The 19,598-nt window shown below is 42.1% G+C and overlaps 1 protein-coding gene across 1 annotated transcript; it reads right to left on the bottom strand.

The window, feature by feature from the left end:
* Positions 1,755 to 3,002, bottom strand: LOC109235406. Its single transcript, XM_019401500.1, has 2 exons — positions 2,195 to 3,002; positions 1,755 to 1,957 (listed from the first exon to the last, which is right to left on the bottom strand). Exons 1-2 carry the CDS (start codon positions 3,000 to 3,002, stop codon positions 1,755 to 1,757), a joined length of 1,011 nt encoding a protein of 336 aa, XP_019257045.1.

Below are 19,598 nucleotides of genomic sequence, written 5' to 3'. Positions count from 1 at the left end.
TTGAAAAATTTATGGCACCTATCTGACGACCGTGAGATGAACCTCGATAGGGCGGCTATTCATCCCGTCAACTTCTGTACCTGCTTTTTGCTGGTCAACGTCTCTGGTATTCCTTCGATGGCCTTGATCTGGTCTGGATTGACCTCGATACCCCTTTGTGATACTAGAAAACCGAGGAACTTACCCGAGGCTACGCCAAAGGTGCATTTTTCTGGGTTCAAATTTATTCCGTATTGCCTCAATATTACGAAGGCTTCCTTCAGATGACCAATGTGATCCTCCTTCTTTTTTGACTTCACTAACATGTCGTCGATGTAGACCTCCATAGTTTTTCCAAGTTGTTCTTTGAACATTTTGGTGACCAATCTTTGGTACGTCGCCCCTGCGTTCTTGAGTCCGAACGGCATAACTCTGTAGCAGTATGTCCCCTGGTGGGTGATGAAGGTGGTCTTTTCTTGATCTTCTTATGCCATTAGGATTTGGTTGCAGCCAGAATAGGCATCTAGGAAGCTTAATAGTTCATGCCCCGCTGTTACGTCGATGAGCTGGTCGATGTGTGGTAGTGGGAAGGAATCTTTTGGGCATGCTTTGTTTAGGTCGGTGAAGTCGACACACATCCGCCATTCCCCGTTTTTCTTTTTTACCATGACCACATTGGCGACCCACTCAGGATACTTTGATTCTCGGACGGAACCATTAGCGAGTAGCTTATCGACTTCTTCGCTAACTGCATCGTTGATTGCGGCGTTGAACTTTCTCCTCATTTGCCGCACAGGCGGGTAAAGAGGGTCGACATTCAGCCGATGTGTGGCGATGTCCCTTGGGATTCTCGGCATATCTGAGTGGTAGAAGGCAAACAGATCAGCGTTGTTAGTTAAGAATTCATGGAACTTACCTGGTTCTGAGAGGTTGTGCCCGATATAAGCTTTCTTCGTGCTGTCAGCATTGTCCAATTGAACGGGGTCGAGGTCTTCCACATTTGCCTTGCAGGCCTCTACGACATCTGGATCTTTGATGGCCTCCATCTGTATGTCGGGTTTGGTTCCCGAAATGGCTGATTGCTATGTTTTCGCACTTGCTCCCTTTAGTTGTTGGGTGTGCGCGCAATCTTGGGCGATGCGGTAGCATTCTTGGGCGGTACGTTGCTTGCCCCGGATGCTGAATATTCCCCATGGGGTAGGAAATTTGATCACCTGGTAGAAACTTGAAGGGACGACTCACATGACGTGTATCCATGGACGTCCTATGATAGCGTTGTAGGCTTTTTGCTGGTTCATGACGTGAAAAGTCGTTTCCAGAGTGACTCATCCAGCCAGAACGGGCAGCATTATTTCTCCTGAGGTTCGTTCAACTGCATTATTAAAACCTGTTAGTGTTATGCAGCGCGGTACTATCTTATCCTCGAGTCTTATATGTGCGAGGACTCATGGGTTGATAATACACGCACCGCTTCCGTCATCCACCATTATTCTTTTTACATCGGTATCCACAATACATAAAGTTATAACCAAAGCATCATAGTGAGGGAAAGACAAACCGTGGGTATCTGACTTATCAAAGATGATACTATCTTCGAGGTCATCATACCGTTCGTGAGCGATTGTTCGCTTGAATTTATGGGTAGTGGTGAACTTCACATGGTTGATTACTGTATCATCACTGCCGCCAATGATCATTTGTATGACACGAGCCGGTGAAGGTGGTTTTGGGGGTCCTTGGGGTTAATCGCGCCCACGAGCGAAGTTAGCTCGTCCTCAATCGCTCAACAGTTCTTTCAGGTGTCCTTGGTTCAGCATTCTTAACACTTCCTGTCGCAAGCCTATGCAATCTTCGGTCTTATGCCCCCTTTCCTGATGGAACTCGCACAGAACGTTTGATCTCCGTGTGCTTGGATCCGACTTTATTTTTTGCGGCCACTGCACCTTCGTGCCGAGCTTTTCTAGTGCATACACTATTTCTGAAGGAGAAATGCAAAAGTTATGAGCAGAAAATAATGGGGGCATACCTCTCTCATTTCTCTATGGCATGATACGTCGGGGTGTGACGTCTGCATGTCGTGGTGGAGGTGGGATGGATGTCCGGATGTAGGGCTGATGCCTCTCTCGATTGAAACGGGATAGTTGGTCCCTTCGACCGTCGTTACGGCGGTCTCTCCTTATTTCGATTTGTACTGAGGTTAGCAGTTGGATCAGACCATTTAAGTCATCCTCATCTGCCCTTACTTCGGCACAATATGCGTTATGGATTTCTTCGCATGTAGTGGGAGGGTATTTCATGAGCCTACTTAGCAGCTTTTTTGTTGCTTTCGACCCGTTTCTATTTAACCCATTTTGGAAGGCTGCTACAGCCATCCCCTCCGATACATTGGGTAGGCTCATTCTTACCATGTTGAACCGGGCTAGGAAATCCCGAAGTCCCTCGCCTGTCGTTTGTCTAACGGCGAAGATGTCGTTTACCCTGGCTTCTGCCTTTTTCGCTCTCGCATGAGCGGTGACAAATTTATGTTCCATTTCTTCGAACGTTGATATCGACCGTGCCGGCAGTTGGGAATACCATGTCAGTGCTCCCCCTGTTAGGGTTTCACCGAACTTTTTCAGCAGCACCGATGACACCTGCTCTTTCGACAGATCGTTGCCTTTCACTGTCGTGACGTAGTGGATTATGTGATCTTCTGGGTCTGTGGTGCCATCGTATATTTTTAAGTATGGCGGCATTTTGAAGGTTTTTGGAATAGCATGGGGGGCTGCCACTTCACTGTAGGGTTGCTCGATGAATCGGCCAACATCTCGTTTCGGTAGCATCTTTGGAGCGCACAGTATTTTATCGACCCTTTCTTGGTGCTCCTTCATCTGATCACGGAGTGTTTTGTTCTCATTCTCCATTTCTTCCATTTTCTTTAGGATAGCTGCAAGCGCGTCGTTACATGCATCGTTGTCAGTGTGAGTATTACCTGCGCGTGGAGTTTCTGGTTCATCGGTGATAGTTGCGGTGTCAGCACGCATTGTACCTCCGATATCCCTTTAAACAGGTTCATCAAGTATACCGCTCAAGGTGTTTGTTAACCACTCTTCTAATAGTCTTTTCACAGTTGGTGGAGCTTCTCCTGCTGCGGATGTTGAAGTTTCCCTCTCGCGCGAGACAGTCACGCCTTCGTGCGGGGGAGGGGGGGTGAGGTATCTCCCTCGGGTGTGGCGCCTGGCGTTGTGTTTTCATTGTCTTCCCGGCCGGCCTCGTTGATAGAATCCATAAGGTTGCTAGTGACGCCTACTATCGCTTTTAATCTTGCTTCCCCCTTTCCTTCCATTGTTGATCTTTGCGAGGCCAGGAAGAGGTGATTATTTCTTTCAAGGATCTAGATGAAACTAAAGTCTCAGCTAAAGAAATCCCCACAGATGGCGCCAAATTATTTGATTCAAAAGATATTGGAACCTTATTGATCAAATCAATCAAAGAAAATGAAAGGGTAAATCTCAGCTAAGCATAATAAACTCTAGAACAGAAGATACAAGTAATGAACACAATGGAAAGTATTTGTTGATCTTATGAAAAAGGCGGTAATTGTACAGTGAGAATGATAATCTTCAATATAGGAGAGATTTTAGGAGTTTTGCTTTCAACTGAAAAGGTCCAAAAAACTGAAGAAGATCCTTCTACTAAGTATTTTCTCCACTATATATAAGGGTTAACCCCTTTCTGCACCCTAGAAAATATACCCTAGGGAATATTCGTGAGAATATTCCAAATACCCCATATTGGGCCTACACTACTACAACAGCTATTCATCCTCTATCCGCTATCTGTCATCCCTCGTAGGGCGTCCCGCTTATGAAGATCTCATCTTCCGTTGCCTTTGTCAAATGGCCGTGGTCGTCCAAATTTGGACCCATACACTACCGGTCCATCAAACAGCCAACCCAAAATGTCACTCCGGCCACTGTACCACCCAGCAAACAACTCACCGTCCATCGGCGAAAAGGCAATCAACCATCTTTCGAGAGACCAATGTGACTTTGTAAAAAAGTAGCTAAATTGCTCATGTAGAGAAGAAGTTGGGCGCGAGGGATGTTGTGGTCATTAGCGACGTCGGCGAGGGCTATGGTGAAAGTAGCGGTGGTTATGAGAAGAATAAAGAAGATGTAGTCAGTAATGGAGAGAGGAGTGGCGGGGAAGGAAGATGGATGAAAGGTCTTGGGTTGTCGTAAATTTTGGTTTTTGAGCAAAACCCCATGTTGGGGCTGATGGAGGAAGATGCTAGGACTGCTGGGCGGCGGTTTTGACCATTTGAGCAAAACTCGATTTTGGTTAATGCTCAATGAAGGAAAGGGATCTGAAGGAGATGAAAAAAACAAACAAAGAAAAAGGGTGTGAAAAGAAAATGGTGAAGGAGAAAGAGAGGAAATGGGAGAGGAGGAGGAGGACAAGCGGTGGTTCTAGGAATTCTTGTTTTCTTTCTTCTTTTAGTTATCATTTTTCTTTTTGGGTTAAATATTAGGTGGCAAAATTTTTAATTAAAATTATACGTGGCATTTTCTCATTTGTTCATTTGATATAAATTCGAGAGTGTATTTCACGCGAGGTGGGCTGACAAGGTCGGGTGTTTAGTTGACTTACTTTATGAAGGCTTGAGGTGTCTAATTGAAAATTGGCTCAGTTGAGATGTTTGTCTGATCGTTGAGGATAACTTGAAAGGGCCGTTTATGTATTTCGCCAATATATTATTATGGCATCTAGCTTACGCGTTATTGTTCTCATTTCGAGTATTACTTATTATAGATGTTTATTTCAATAGATAGTTTTTCTATTTAAAGCATTTCCGATGTCATGACCAAAAAATATATTATAAAGTTTTTGTTTGGTCAATTTTCATTCAGCAACTACTCGGCAACTTACTTCTTAGAGCTTGACAACAAGTAGAGACGAGCACATGAGAAGTGGAAGTGGGAGATAAATCTAGTTTTATTTATTTATTTATTTTTGCTTCATAAGATATTTATATATACGTGTATAATAACAAACAAATCTAGATCTCACAAGATTTGGATTTAGCACAGCACTGAAAAAGTTTTTATAATGATAACTTTGGGGGATTCAACTTTAAACAATCTTTACGTACTATATTTGCCAACTAGATTGACAAAGTAGATTATTTTTCCGATGTAATCTGTATACATTTCTTAAATTTAATAATGTCCAAACTTAATAAAATAATCCCTCCGTTCACTTTTACTTGGCACGTTCTAATTTTCACGCTTCTTAAGAAATAGTAAATGAAGTGTATAATTTACTATGATACCCATATTAATTTATGCATATTTTATTGGATTTGAGAAAATAATTTGAAATAAGTAATAAATACTGTAGGTATAATAGGAAAAAATTTTTGTATTATCTTGATATGCGTAAAATAAATGAAAATCTAATTTTAGTATACATGTCAAGTAAAAGTGAACCGAGGGAGTACTTTTAAGCTCTTGGGATACTACAAGATCCAAGATTTTTTTTTATTTTTTATTTTACATGACATTGCAGCTTTAATGCAACATTAGGATCTTTTGGGACCTGGCAACAAGATGGGTCGGGTCCATTTTTTAGTGGCAGGCACGTTGTGTGGACTGTGGATTCCGTTTCAAATGAAGCTTTGATAGGAACATTTGCACAAATGACCTTTTCTAGAGGTTACTATCTATCAATTATTAAAATAACGGAAAAGGGCCTAAAATGCCCTTTTACTATATGAAATAGGACATGCTAGCCCTCCGTTAAAAGTTGGTCTCTATTATGCCTTTGCCGTCAACAAATGGGCTCATATATGCCCTTCATCACTAACGGAAGACTCATAAAGCCACATTGAATATATGTGAGGGCAAGTTAGACCTATTTCGAATTGTACAGGGGCATATATGAGTCAGTTATAATAGTCATTTCTCAAACACTTCACAACTCCATATCAGTTTACTTAGATTCCTATTTGACAACACCAAACTAATTATCACAACAAATAAACTTAGTCATAGACACAAACATTCAAATGAACGACAATGATTTTATTAAATCCTTGTATAAAAACATAAAGCTTCAGTACATAATAAAAGACAACAATTAAGCTACAATTACACTAACATTACACATCATTTCGCACTGATCCAAAGAACATAATAAGACATCCCAATATCACACACATGAAAATTCACATCTTCTTCCGAAATTTAGCATTAAGCACAACTGAGTACTCTAGATCGGTCACTTTCTTCATTAGAACATTTCTTTCCAAGTCCAAGGCTTCTATTCCTCCATGATCGACGAGCATCATAACATTCTCAAGATCAATTTTGCTTTAGGAGAGCATTTCTTTCACAGATTAGAGCTTCCCTTTCCTTCTTTAAACTGCATATGAGATTCGAAACTCTAGGAGGAAGCTCTTCATCTTGCCATTCCCATTAGGAATAGTTTTCATCCTAAAAACCAAAAATAATAAATCAAATTCACAAGCAAATCGGAATACTTAAAAGAACCCATCAGAATATTTACTTACCTCATGCTTCGGGCACTTTAAAAACCTTCTCCTAACATTTAAAGGTGTCCATGCCATGAAATAATTGGCAGTAAGTCCGTAATGACACCTCCTATTCGACCCATTTGAGCTACTAGAACATTCCGACATTGTATTTTGTTGTTTTTTGTTATGATTCGACCCCTTTGAGCTACTAGGATTTAATGAAGTCATTGCTGTTCATTTGATTGTTTGTGTCTATGACTTAGTTTATTTTCTGTGATAATTAGTTTGGTGTTTTCAAATAGGTGTCTAAGTAAACTGATATGGAGTTGTGACGTGTTTGAGAAATGACTATTATAACTGACTCATATATGCCCCTGTACAATTCAAACTAGGTCTAACTTGCCCTCACATATATTCCACGTGGCTTTATGAGTCTTCCGTTAGTGATGAAGGGCATATATGAGCCCATTTATTGACGGCAAGGGCAGAATAGAGACCAACTTTTAACGGAGGGCTAGCCTGTCCTATTTCATATAGTAAAGGGGCATTTTAGGCCCTTTTCCGTTAAAAAAATAGAAAAGAAGCCGGTCATGAAAATTTGCCAAGTTTGGTGTGGAAAAATTGACATGTCTCATTTTAAGGACAAAATTAGTCGATCTAGGTAATAATTAGTTATTTTATTTAAAATTTGAATTTAAAAATAGTTACTAATACTTCAGGTGATATTAAACACTAAGGACAAACGCAATTAACAAAATTCTTTTTTCTGCTTTGTTGTACAAACCCTAGCCTCCACAACATCCCCAAATTTTCTCTCTCTAAAACCTTACAATGGAATATGTAGGGCAAATATTTTATCTTCCCAAATCAATATCAATATCTATTATTAATATTAGTTTCAGTGTATAAATAGTAGTAAATAACCCTAATCCCATATGTATTAGGAGTAGGACATGTATTGTATATATATATAGGGCTCATTGTATCATTGTCATAATTAATCAATAATATTTTCTCCCGTGCATTCTCACATGGTATCAGAGCATTGGTGAGATAATTATCGTTGTGCGTCATTCCAACGACATCCGGGAATAAATCAGTCGTCACCGTGCAATTTTCCGGTGACCTAAGTGACTGTTTACATCAAAGTCATTATTTATCAGTGTTGTGAACAAACCAACACCACCACAAGGTCCTCCGTAGCCCCGCGACCAAATCCCAGCAAAACCCGCCGGAAAAATCACTGCCACGCGCCATCACGCGCCGGGCAGAGAAAAGAATTTTTCGGCGAGATCTGTGCACGCGCCGGGCGCGTGAGACACCTTCCAGCCATTTTCCAACGAACTTCCTTCAGGAAAGGTCACTCGCACCTCAATTCCGAGTCGACCAGTACTATCCCTGACAAATTCCGACAACTTTGGAATTTTCCGGCGAGCTACAGTGTTTCCGGCCAGATTTTGGAGAAAGTTTCTTTTGAACAGTATAATCGTCTTGCTTTTCCGAGCCTACTCATCAAGGTTACATCAGATTCCAATGACTTTTTTATTTTTCGGCGAACTACAGCGTTTCCAGTGAACTGTAATAGTCAAACAGTGATTTCCAAACAGTTTTCTGACCTTTTCCGGCGTGAACATTATAATGTCATTCTTAGACTCACAATTCGTTGGATCGAATGCATTAAATCCAATCCAGATGGTTTCTTTACCGGATTATATTGAGTTCCTTCAGTACAAAGCACGTAAACAGACATCTTCAGGATTAGCCTCCGTTGTTCCAACAAATAGTAGCATGAATTGTGTCTCCCAATCTTCACCTTCTGAGTCTTGGGTCATTGATTCAGGTGCATCTGATCATATTTCTGGCAACAAATCTCTTTTCTCCAGTATCTCATATTCTCAATCTCTTCCAACAGTCACAATGGCCAATGGGTCTCAAGCCATGGCAACTGCAATAGGTCAAGCAAATCCACTTCCTTCCTTACCTTTAGACTCAGTTCTTTATGTTCCTGGTAGTCCTTTTAATCTCATAGCCGTTAGTCGCTTAGCCAAATCACTTAAATCTGCTGTTTTTTTTCTTGATGACCTTGTTTTTATACAGGAACGCAGTACATGGCGGATCATTGGTACCGGACGTGAATCAGATGGACTTTATTACCTTATCCTTGCAAAATCACATGGACTCACATCTTGTCTTCCTCCAATAACTTCTCCCGTTACTGATTCACCAGATTTATTACATAAACGGTTAGGACATCCCAGTTTGTCAAAACTTCAGAAAATGGTACCTGGCTTATCTCACTTGTCCACTCTAGAGTGTGAGTCGTATCAGCTTGGTAAACATACCCGCTCCCATTTCCCGCGGCGTCTTGACAATCGAGCAGAGTCACCTTTTACTTTAGTCCATTCAGATGTTTGGGGTCCTAGTCGGGTCATCTCTACCTTAGGATTCCGCTACTTTGTCAGTTTCATTGATGATTATTCCAGGTGCACTTGGATATTTTTGATTAAAAATCGATCTGAGTTATTTTCTATTTTCCAGACCTTCCATGCTGAAATTCAAAATCAATTTGGGATTTCTATCCGCACATTTCGTAGTGATAATGCCCTAGAGTATTTGTCTTCCCCATTTCAGCAATTTATGAACTCCCATGGGATTATTCATCAAACATCTTGTCTGTACACATCCCAACAAAATGGGGTAGCTGAAAGAAAGAATAGACATCTTATTGAAACTGCTCGTACCCTACTCATACAATCTCATGTTCCGCTGCGTTTTTGGGGGAATGCAGTTCTTACATCTTGTTATCTTATTAATCGTATGCCATCTTCAGCTATCCAAAATCAAGTTCTATTCTCTATCCTGTTTCCCCACTTACCTTTGTTCTCTCTTCCACCCCGTGTCTTTGGGAGTACGTGCTTTGTTCATGACCTTACTCCAGTAAAAGATAAGTTAGCTCCTCGTGCTCTTAAGTGCATATTTCTGGGTTACTCGAGAACGCAAAAGGGATATCGATGTTATTCTCCTGACCTTCAGCGATTTCTTATGTCTGCTGATGTTACCTTCTTTGAAACCCAATCATACTTCACAGGTCCAGTTAATCACTTAGATATTTCTGAGGTGCTACCTGTTCCTTCTTTTGGAGATTTAGTCCCTATCTCCTATTCATCTTCCTCCATAGCTCCACCGCCTATAGTTCCAGTTATAGCTCCACCACCTATAGGTCCAGTATCACCACCGAGTCCAGTGCCACCACATAGTCCAGTTCCACCAACTATAGCTCCAGTCCACCACCTAGTCCAGTTCCACCAACTATAGCTCCAGTGCCACCACCTAGTCGAGTTCAACCTTCTACAGCTCCACCACTCCTAACTTATCATCGTCGTCCGCCCCCAGCATCAGGCCCAGCTGATTCACGTCCTGCACCTGACCCTGCTAATACTGCGGACTTGTCTCCTCTTAATCAACCGATTGCACTACGAAAAGGTATACGGTCCACAGTTAATCCTAATCCTCATTATATCGTTTAAGTTACCATCATCTCTCATCATCCCATTGTGCATTTGTGTCATCTTTGTCCTCTGTTTCCATCCCTAAGTCTACAGGTGAAGCACTGTCTCATCCCGGATGGCGACAGGCTATGATTGACGAGATGTCTGCTTTACATACGAGTGGTACTTGGGAGCTTGTTCCTCTTCCTTCAGGTAAATCGACTGTTGGTTGTCGTTGGGTGTATGCAGTCAAAGTTGGTCCAGATGGCCAGGTTGATCGACTTAAGGCTCGTCTTGTTGCCAAAGGATATACTCAGATATTTGGACTCGATTACAGTGATACTTTCTCTCCCGTGGCTAAAATTGCATCAGTCCGCCTTTTTCTATCCATGGCTGTTGTTCGCCATTGGCCTCTCTATCAGTTGGACATTAAGAATGCTTTTCTTCACGGTAACCTTGAGGATGAGGTTTATATGGAGCAACCACCTGGTTTTGTTGCTCAGGGGGAGTCTAGTGGCCTTGTATGTCGGTTCCGTCGGTCCCTCTATGGTCTAAAGCAGTCTCCTCGAGCCTGGTTTGGTAAGTTCAGCACAGTTATTCAGGAGTTTGGCATGACTCGTAGTGAAGCTGATCACTCTGTATTTTATCGACATTCTGCTTCAAATCTCTGTATTTATCTGGTCGTTTATGTTGACGATATTGTTATTACCGGCAATGATCAGGATGGTATTAGTAAGTTGAAGCAACATCTCTTTTAGCACTTTCAGACTAAGGATCTGGGCAGATTAAAGTATTTTCTGGGTATTGAGGTCGCTCAGTCTAGCTCAGGTATTGTGATCTCACAACGGAAGTATGCCTTAGATATTCTTGAGGAGACAGGAATGACAGGTTGTAGACCTGTTGACACTCCGATTGATCTGAATTCTAAACTTCTGCCAGGACAGGGGAAGCCTCTTAGCGATCCTGCAAGATATAGGCGGTTGGTTGGTAAATTAAATTACCTCACAGTGACTAGACCTGACATTTCCTTTCCTGTGAGTGTTGTGAGTCAGTTTATGGATTCTCCCTATGATAGTCATTGGGATGCAGTTGTCCGCATTCTTCGGTATATAAAATCAGCTCCAGGCAAAGGCTTATTGTTTGAAGATCGAGGCCATGAGTAGATCGTTGGATACTCAGATGCTGATTGGGCAGGATCACCTTCTGATAGACGTTCTACGTCTGGATATTGTGTCTTAGTAGGAGGAAATTTGGTGTCTTGGAAGAGCAAGAAACAGAATGTGGTTGCTCGGTCTAGTGCAGAAGCAGAATATCGAGCAATGGATATGGCCACATGTGAGCTAATTTGGATCAAACAATTGCTCAAGGAGTTGAAATTGGGTGAGATTAGTCAGATGGGACTTGTGTGTGATAATCAAGCCGCTCTTCATATTGCGTCAAATCCACTGTTCCATGAGAGAATTAAACACATCGAGATTGACTGTCACTTTGTTAGAGAAAAGATACTCTCGGGAGATATTGCTACAAAATTTGTGAAGTCGAATGATCAGCTTGCTGATATTTTCACCAAGTCCCTCACTGGTCCTCGTATTAGTTATATATGTAACAAGCTCGGTACATATGATTTATATGCACCAGCTTGAGGGGGAGTGTTAGTTTCATTGTATAAATAGTAGTAAATAACCCTAATCCCATATGTATTAGGAGTAGGACAAGTATTGTATATATATAGGGCTCATTGTATCATTGTCATAATTAATCAATAATATTTTCTCCCGTGCATTCTCACAATCTATATATTATTAAAAGGAGAGGACAAAGTCCTCTCCTTAAGCCAAGTGGCAGCCTAAAAAAAAGCCATATGGCATAGTTACTAGTTAGTTATTTAGTTAATAATTAGTTATTATTTTTGAATTTAAATATCTATTAAAATCAAAAATAATAAAAAATAAAAAGCTACCTGTCACGACCCAAATCCACTATGGGTCGTGATGGCGCCGGACACCGTTGTCAGGCAAGCCAACTAAATTATCAATTAAATTCTCTTTTAATACCTTTGAAAATCTAAGAGTTTTCCTTCCATTTTTCATATATAAAACAATCTCTGTTTCAATTCAAATTAAGAAATAACTATTAACACACATCTTTCGAAAAACCATCCCAGAACCCGGTGTCACAAGTGCATGAGCAACTACTGATAAGGAAAATAAATTACAATGTCTGTCCGAAATACAGTGGACAGAAAATAAATAAATAAAGTACTGGAAGGGAACTACACTAGCTGCGGGTCGCCTCGAACAATGCAGCTCACCTAGTCCCCAAATCATCCGAGCTGCTATCTACTGTAAAATATACCTGTGCAACAAAAATGCACAGAAGTGTAGTATGAGTACGTAATCAACGTGTACTCAGTGAGTATCCCGCCTAACCCCGAAGAGGTAGAGACGAGATGGTCAACCTGGACACTCACTAGCGGTCCAATAATAATATACTAAACGTGTGAGGAAATCATGGATTCATATAGCATGTTCTAATTCACAAAGCTGTAAAACAGGTAAACACCTTTTAACAATTAACAAAGGACTTTCAAGATTTTACTTTTCTTCATTTAATCAGTTCATCTCAAGCCATGAAAGGCAATTTCATCATTTAAGATTCCTCATGCATCAATATATAAAAGATATCATGCGCAAATCATACCGAGGCGACGGCCCGATCCAACAGAAAGTAAATGTGCACTTGCCGAGGGTCGACGACGCGCCTATAGATGCATCTATTAATCTGCCGAGGCGTTCGGCCCGTTCCAAAATAAACACACACAGATAGACTGTTAGTCAATAAGTCAACATGGAGCAATTATCCAAGAAAGGCCAACTCTCTTTAAATAATCTGAGGAAGCGAAGCTTAAGTCTTTTTAGAAATCCATTTATAAATTTAATGTGATTTAAGCAATTCAAACCCCTCAAAGGGTTCACAATTAATCCAAATATAACATGCTCAATCAATCAAGTAAGAACTTATCAGGGAGTGTTTATCGATATATATATATAAATTCCTCTTTTAACAAAATTTTACAAGTAAGGTTAAATCTCTTTAGAAATTCATTTACAAATTCCATGTGACACAAGCAATTTGAGCTATCCAAGAATTTACAATTAATTCAAGTATTCATGCTTTTGGGTCCTAGCTACCCGGACAATAGCAAATAGTAGCTACGCACGGACTCTCGTCACCTCGTGCGTACGTAGCCCCCACAAATAGGAACACATAACCAATTTAACTCACCTATGGGGTAAATTCCCCCCTCACAAGATTAGAAAGGAGACTCACCTCGCTCCGAAGACTCATAACCGGCATTTTACATTCTTCCGAAGGCTTGAATCGACGCACAATGCACCAAAATTCATGACAAGTGACGAAAATGGCATCTCCAAGCTGCTCCCCATCGACTCCAATGGAAGAAAAATGGGGTTGAAATGAACTCAACCCCGAACTTAAAACATCTCACTGCCCCAGCTGCTTCCGCTTCTGCGGAAATAGTTCCGCTTCTGCGGATGTCGCTTCTGCGACTTTTTGCCGCTTCTGCGGGTTTGGGCAAAAGGAAGCTGACTGCTTCTGCGGTCTGGGGGCCGCTTAAGCGGAACCGCTTCTGCGGTCCCTGGGCCTCTTCTGCGGTTTCCTTGGACCTGGCCCCCTTCAGCTTTTGCGAGCTTTTGACCGCATCTGCGATGATGCGGTTATGACAGAAGCAGCAAATCTCAAGCCTTCCCAAATCCCATTTTTGATCCGTTAACCACCCGGGATCCACTCGAGGCCCCCGGGACCCCGACCAATCATACCAACCAATCCCAAAACACATTACGGGCTTGCTCGAGGCCTCAAATCACATCAAACAACGCTAAAATCATGAATCAACCCCCAATCTAAGCTTTACGAACTTTAGAACTTCCAACTTCTACTTTCGATGCTTAAACCTGTCAAATCACGTCCGATTGACCTCAAATTTTGCACGCAAGTCATATTTGACATTACGGACCTACTGCAAACTTCCGGAACCGGATTCCGACCTCGATATCAAAAAGTCAACCTCTGGTAAAACTTCTCAAAAACCTTCAAATTTCCATCCTTAGCCAAATGGCTCCAAAATGTCCTACGGACCCCGAATTCACTTCCAATCGCGCCCCCAACTCCACAATCACCATACGGAGCTATTCACAGTCTCAGAATTCCAAACGGACATCGATAACTCTGAAATGCACTTCGAACCAAACTTATGAAATTCCTTCTAAAATGCTAACTTCCACAATAGGCGCCAAAACACTTCCGGGTTATCCAAAACCCGAACCGGACATACGCCCAAGTCTGAAATCATCATACGAACCTGCTGGAACCTTCGAATCCTGATTCCGAGGTCGTTTACTCAAAATTCCAATCCTAGTTCATTCTTTCAACTTTAAGCCTCTGAAGGGAGAATTCTCTTTCTAAATTAACTTTGAACTTCCTGAAACTTAATTTCAACCACGCGTACAAGTCAAAATGCCTGAAATGAAGCTGTTCATGGCCTCCGACTGCTGAACGGAGCGCTAGGACTCAAAACGACCGGTCGGGTCGTTACATTCTCTCCCACTTAAACAAACGTTCGTCCTCGAACGTGCTGAGAACTATGCTGGAGTAGTCTGAAATCACTGTTTAACACCTCGTGTACCTCCCGTGCTACCGTAACTCAGTTGAGCACATTGGCTTGATCAATTTGAAGATATTCCCTTTTTATTAAGGCAAATAAGCCTTAGAGCCCGATTCCAACATCCGGAATTCTATGCCTGACCTGTTTCCAACATACGTACACCGTATCAACCACCACACGCTGTATCCAAACATGATTGCATAACTTTGCTGAATTCACACTTTTCATCATTTCACTCGCCGGATCACGATGACATTTTCTGTTCCACTTAAATGAAATTCCACGAATCTGGTGCTCCCATTGCACCCCATAACATACACAGGTCTTACTCCCACTCTTACAACACCGCTACAACGAAAGAGATGCGAAGAAATTCATAATCAACTGCCGAGTCAACCAATCATTGAGTCTATACTTCTGACAGGAAACATTACCATATTCTGAATCAAATAGCGATCCTTGCTCCTTAATATACTTCACGTAATCAGATTGCACTGATCCTAAATCCAACAATCTCGTCTCACCCACTACGAACTGCTCAGGCAATGAGCCGCCCCGACATAACCAAAAGTCTCATATGATGCCACAATGTGCCAATAAGCTACCAATTCAAACGCAATACCAAAGGAAAACGAACTCTGGAAGGAATTACCTAACTCCCGCACTAATACGGACTTTCCCTAGAAATAGGAAACGAGACATACAGAAATAGCATATAGAAAAACTATACTCAACATCACACTGTTGCGGCGCGCAACCTGATCCAACTAACATACCCATGGCGGCGTGCCACCCGATCCATACATAGATCTCACATAAGGAGATGCACATCGAGCTAGATTGCTCATTACAATAAAATACTGAATGTCAGTCATAAACACACTAAGTGCATAATAACAATCCCTGAGAAAAACACATAGCGCTATAGGCTACAAAACTCAAGCACAACTGAGGTGCATTACAAGATCTAAATCTCAAAAGCCATCCTGCTCACATAACATCATCGCCACGCGGAACCTTAACACATAAGAATTTACCAAGCCGTCCCACAACCCATACGACACAATATATCATTACCCGGAATAACATAATGACAAAATAACACCCCGACTGTTCCTCCACAGGGAATGCTCCCTGAAACGAACACAACTGGCCTGATATACAGCCCTGATCACATGTATAAATCCATTGATCTCAACCCGATTTCTGATTGCACCCACTTGGCTAATCACCTTTCAAAGGTCCATAGTAACTCCCTTTTCCTCATAACACATAAGAACAACCGTCATAGCCGGAGCAACCTCCTCGGTTCATAACCTAGTAAACAGAGTGCCCTCCAGGCATAAATTCTCAAATTAATTATATTACCACAATCCTCATACTCGGTCTAGATCTTAAATCAGTCAAGTGACTACGCGCCACATTTTATGAAACCTTCCTGTGGGACACTCCCCCACAATCTACCATAACAATTTACTGGGTCCTACCTCCAACCCACCGACCGCACTAACGCTGAAAAGCGATCAAGAATCATTAACCATGATACAAGCCCCCTTTACTAAGCACCAATCTCAGGTGATGCTGAAGACAATGCCAACTTACCTTAACCACCGAAGCTCCCTTCCTGCTCATCCGAGCCCGAGACATCCGTACCAGCATCAAGCTGCAACCTTGATCCTCACTTCGAATTCCCATACTACTCACTGCACCAATGTGCAACATACGATAGAACACGATTTTAACATTAACACTTTAACACTTCATCATACAAGAACCTTCTACTTAACTCACTTCTGGAGCACCATAGTAGCACACAAGCGAATTTTTCATAACCGTAGAATATGCAAATCTCTAAGTAGTGGTCTAAGCCACCATAGCCCCTTCCGGAATCTGCTTTCACACAACAAGCCATAACAATAGAAGGCTTCTGAATAACATCAATTGCGGCGGCTAACAAGCCTGATACGTACCATCACAAATCACTTACATGACTCGATCATACTGCAGAAACTGACTGCCAACACCCATATGCCAAATTCAACTGTGGCCAATCAACTACCTTCTTCCAATCTATCCTTGATTGCCTTAAAGACATTGCTGATTCCTTCCAACACATAACATACTCCTTTTGCACTCATCATGAGCGACCTCGAATCACGAGACCATGCTGTCTCAAATCCCACGAATCGTTTCATATCTCTCAAATGTTACATCTCAAGTTAAAATATCATAGAACGTTTTGAGTCTCTATTCGTAAGCTGCTGCATAGGCTTGATTCTCAACTGCAGCTATAGGCTCGAAATCATTAAACATCATACTTCATCCTTTGAATTTTCATTGGGACCGCTGTTGGGAGTCACCTGCTGTAACGACCCGGTCGGTCGTTTTTGGAATTTACGTCCCGATCCCCCATTAACTGCTTCCCCTAAGTTCATTTCTGCTATTTCAGTTTGCCGGGACGTTCGGTGTTGGGATTCGGAGTGTTTTGGGACACTTAGTCCCTAAATGAGAGCTTAAGAATTGAAAAATGGTCCGTAATCGGAACAGTGTAAAGACGACCTCGGAATGGAAATCCGATGGTTCCGTTAGCTCCGTTAGGTGATTTCGGGGTTGGGAGCGTGTTCGGAATGTATTTTGGAGGCTCGTAGCTCATTTAGGCTTGAAATGCCGAAGTTTGAATTTTTGAAGTTTCCGGTCCGATAGTGAGTTTTTGATTCGAGGGTCGGATTGAAATTCCGGAAGTTGCAGTAGCTCCGTCATGTCATTTGGATGTGTGTGCAAAATTTCAGGTCATTCGGGCGAGGTTTGGTTTGGTTTTTGATCGAAAGTGTGTTTTGTTAGAATTTGAAGTTCTTAGGCTTGAATCTTTGATTTAATCGGACTTCCGGTGTTGTTTTAGGTGTTTTAAGGATTGGTACAAGTTTGAATAAGGTATTAGGTGGTATTGGTGCTTTTGGTTGAGGTCCCGGGGGCCTCGGGATGATTTCGGGTGGTTAACGGGGAGATTTTTGAAGTGTTGCAGCAGCTGGTTCTTTTCATTTTCTGGTATTTTTGCTTCTGCGGCTTGGGAACCGCATAAGCGGCTGGACCATCGCAGAAGCGGTTTGGGGCAGAGTTTCCAGGCATCGCAGATGCGGAAGAAATTCCGCAGGAGCGGCCTCGCATCTGCGAGAAAATAGCCGCAGATGCGGCCGTTTGGCTTTTAGTTGGAACCGCAGAAGCGGTGAATAATCCGCATAAGCGGAACCGCATAAGCGGTTGACTGGACCGCAGAAGCGGATGTGGTTGTTTAGTGAGAGCCGCAGAAGCGGCTCACTTTCCGCATTAGCGGGACCGCAGAAGCGGAAATCCCTGGGCAGAAATAGAAATTTCGAGGGTTTGAGTTCATAAGTTACAAAAATCAATTGAGAGCTCGGTTTAAGGCGATTCTGAGTGGGAGTTGAAGTGAAGATCACTGGGTAACGTTTCTTTGGTCCCTTCTTGTTATATTTCATCATTATATAGTTAAATCCACCATTAGAATTCGAATTCAAGGTCAAAAATTTGGGAAAAATTAGAAGAAACTTCATAGACCTAATTATTGAGTTTTGAGTGGGCAACTGACCTCCGATTTGGGAGATTTTTATATGGTTAGACTCGTGAGAGTACGAGTGTTCTGAAAATGTGAAAATTATTCGATTCCGAGACGTTGGTCTGAGGGGCGTTTTGGTCATTTTACCTATTTTCGCGTCCTAGCTTTAAATTTAATAGTGGGATCAGTTGTTTGCAATATTACTTACGATATGTAATTGAATTGAATAGATTTGGGCCATTTGGAGTCGGATACTCGTGGCAAAAGTGTGATTTCGAGTTGATTTTGGTGCCGATTCGAGGTAGGTGGCTTGTCTAACCTTGTGTGGGGGACCTTTCCCCTTAAGATTTGTTGTTTGTTGATTTGAGTGCCTTGTACGCGAGGTGATGGGCGTGTACTTGAGCCAATTGTTGGAAAACCCGGTTTTTCTTAAGATATTGAGATTGAGTTCCTTCCATATTTGCTTTATTCTACTTGAAACTATAACTTGTGCTAGATTAGGGAAGCATGTTTAGTTGATTTAACTTGCGTAATTGCTTAAGCTGCCTTAACTGTACTACGTGAAGCATGCTAGGTCAGTACTATCTGTTGCTTGTCTTTTTGTACTTCGTTTCCGTGTACCTTCTGGTTGTGATTGCGCATTTACATTGGGACTACGGATGTGGGATTCCGGTAGCTCCCCCCTTGTTTGTTTACTTTGGGACTACGGGTTCGATTCCCGGTAGATCCCCCTGCACTTTTACTTTGGGACTGCGGGTTAGATTCCCGATAGATCCCCCTACACATTGATAGTTGGACTACGGGACGGTATCCCGGGAGATCCTTCGGATATACACATATGATGGACTACGGGACGGTTTCCCGGGAGATCCACTGGACAGTTGAGAAAAGGACTACAGGACGGTATCCTGGGAGATCCTCATTGTTACCATTAGTGTTGAGCTGTACTTGCTCTGTGGTTGTTCCGTTCTTGTGTATGTGCTATTGCCTTGCTTAATCTGTCTTATATCACTGCTGTATTTATTATTTCTGTCAGATTATCATACTGTTAATTATTGTTGTTACTATATTTTGTCTCAGTATGGCCCTGACCTTCCTCGTCACTACCCAACCGAGGTTAGGCTTGGCACTTACTGAGTACCGCTGTGGTGTACTCATGCCCTTCCTGCGCATGTTTTTCATGTGCAGACCATCCAGGTACCTCTATTCAGGCGCACTATCAGTGAGGCAGGAGGACTACGGAGACTTCGAGGTAGATCTGCTGCGTCCGCAGACCGACGAGTCTCCCTCTTACTCTATCTTTAGTACTTAGTTTTTCCTTCTTTCGGTTGTTAGAAATTCTGGAGTTTGGAACCTTTA

The sequence above is a fragment of the Nicotiana attenuata genome, chromosome 1 (assembly GCF_001879085.1).
Source record: "Nicotiana attenuata strain UT chromosome 1, NIATTr2, whole genome shotgun sequence".
NCBI classification, from domain to species: Eukaryota; Viridiplantae; Streptophyta; class Magnoliopsida; order Solanales; family Solanaceae; genus Nicotiana; species Nicotiana attenuata.
Note: the sequence above shows the minus strand (reverse complement) of the source record. Positions and strands in the feature narration are given on the sequence as shown.

Excerpts from the sequence above, each read along its gene's own strand:
- LOC109235406 (XM_019401500.1), bottom strand. The coding sequence starts at position 3,002 with ATGCGTGCTGACACCGCAACTATCACCGATGAACCAGAAACTCCACGC. Across the intron at positions 1,958-2,194 it reads AGATGAGGATGACTTAAATG|AAATAGTGTATGCACTAGAA; the intron begins GTCTGATCCAAC and ends TTTCTCCTTCAG.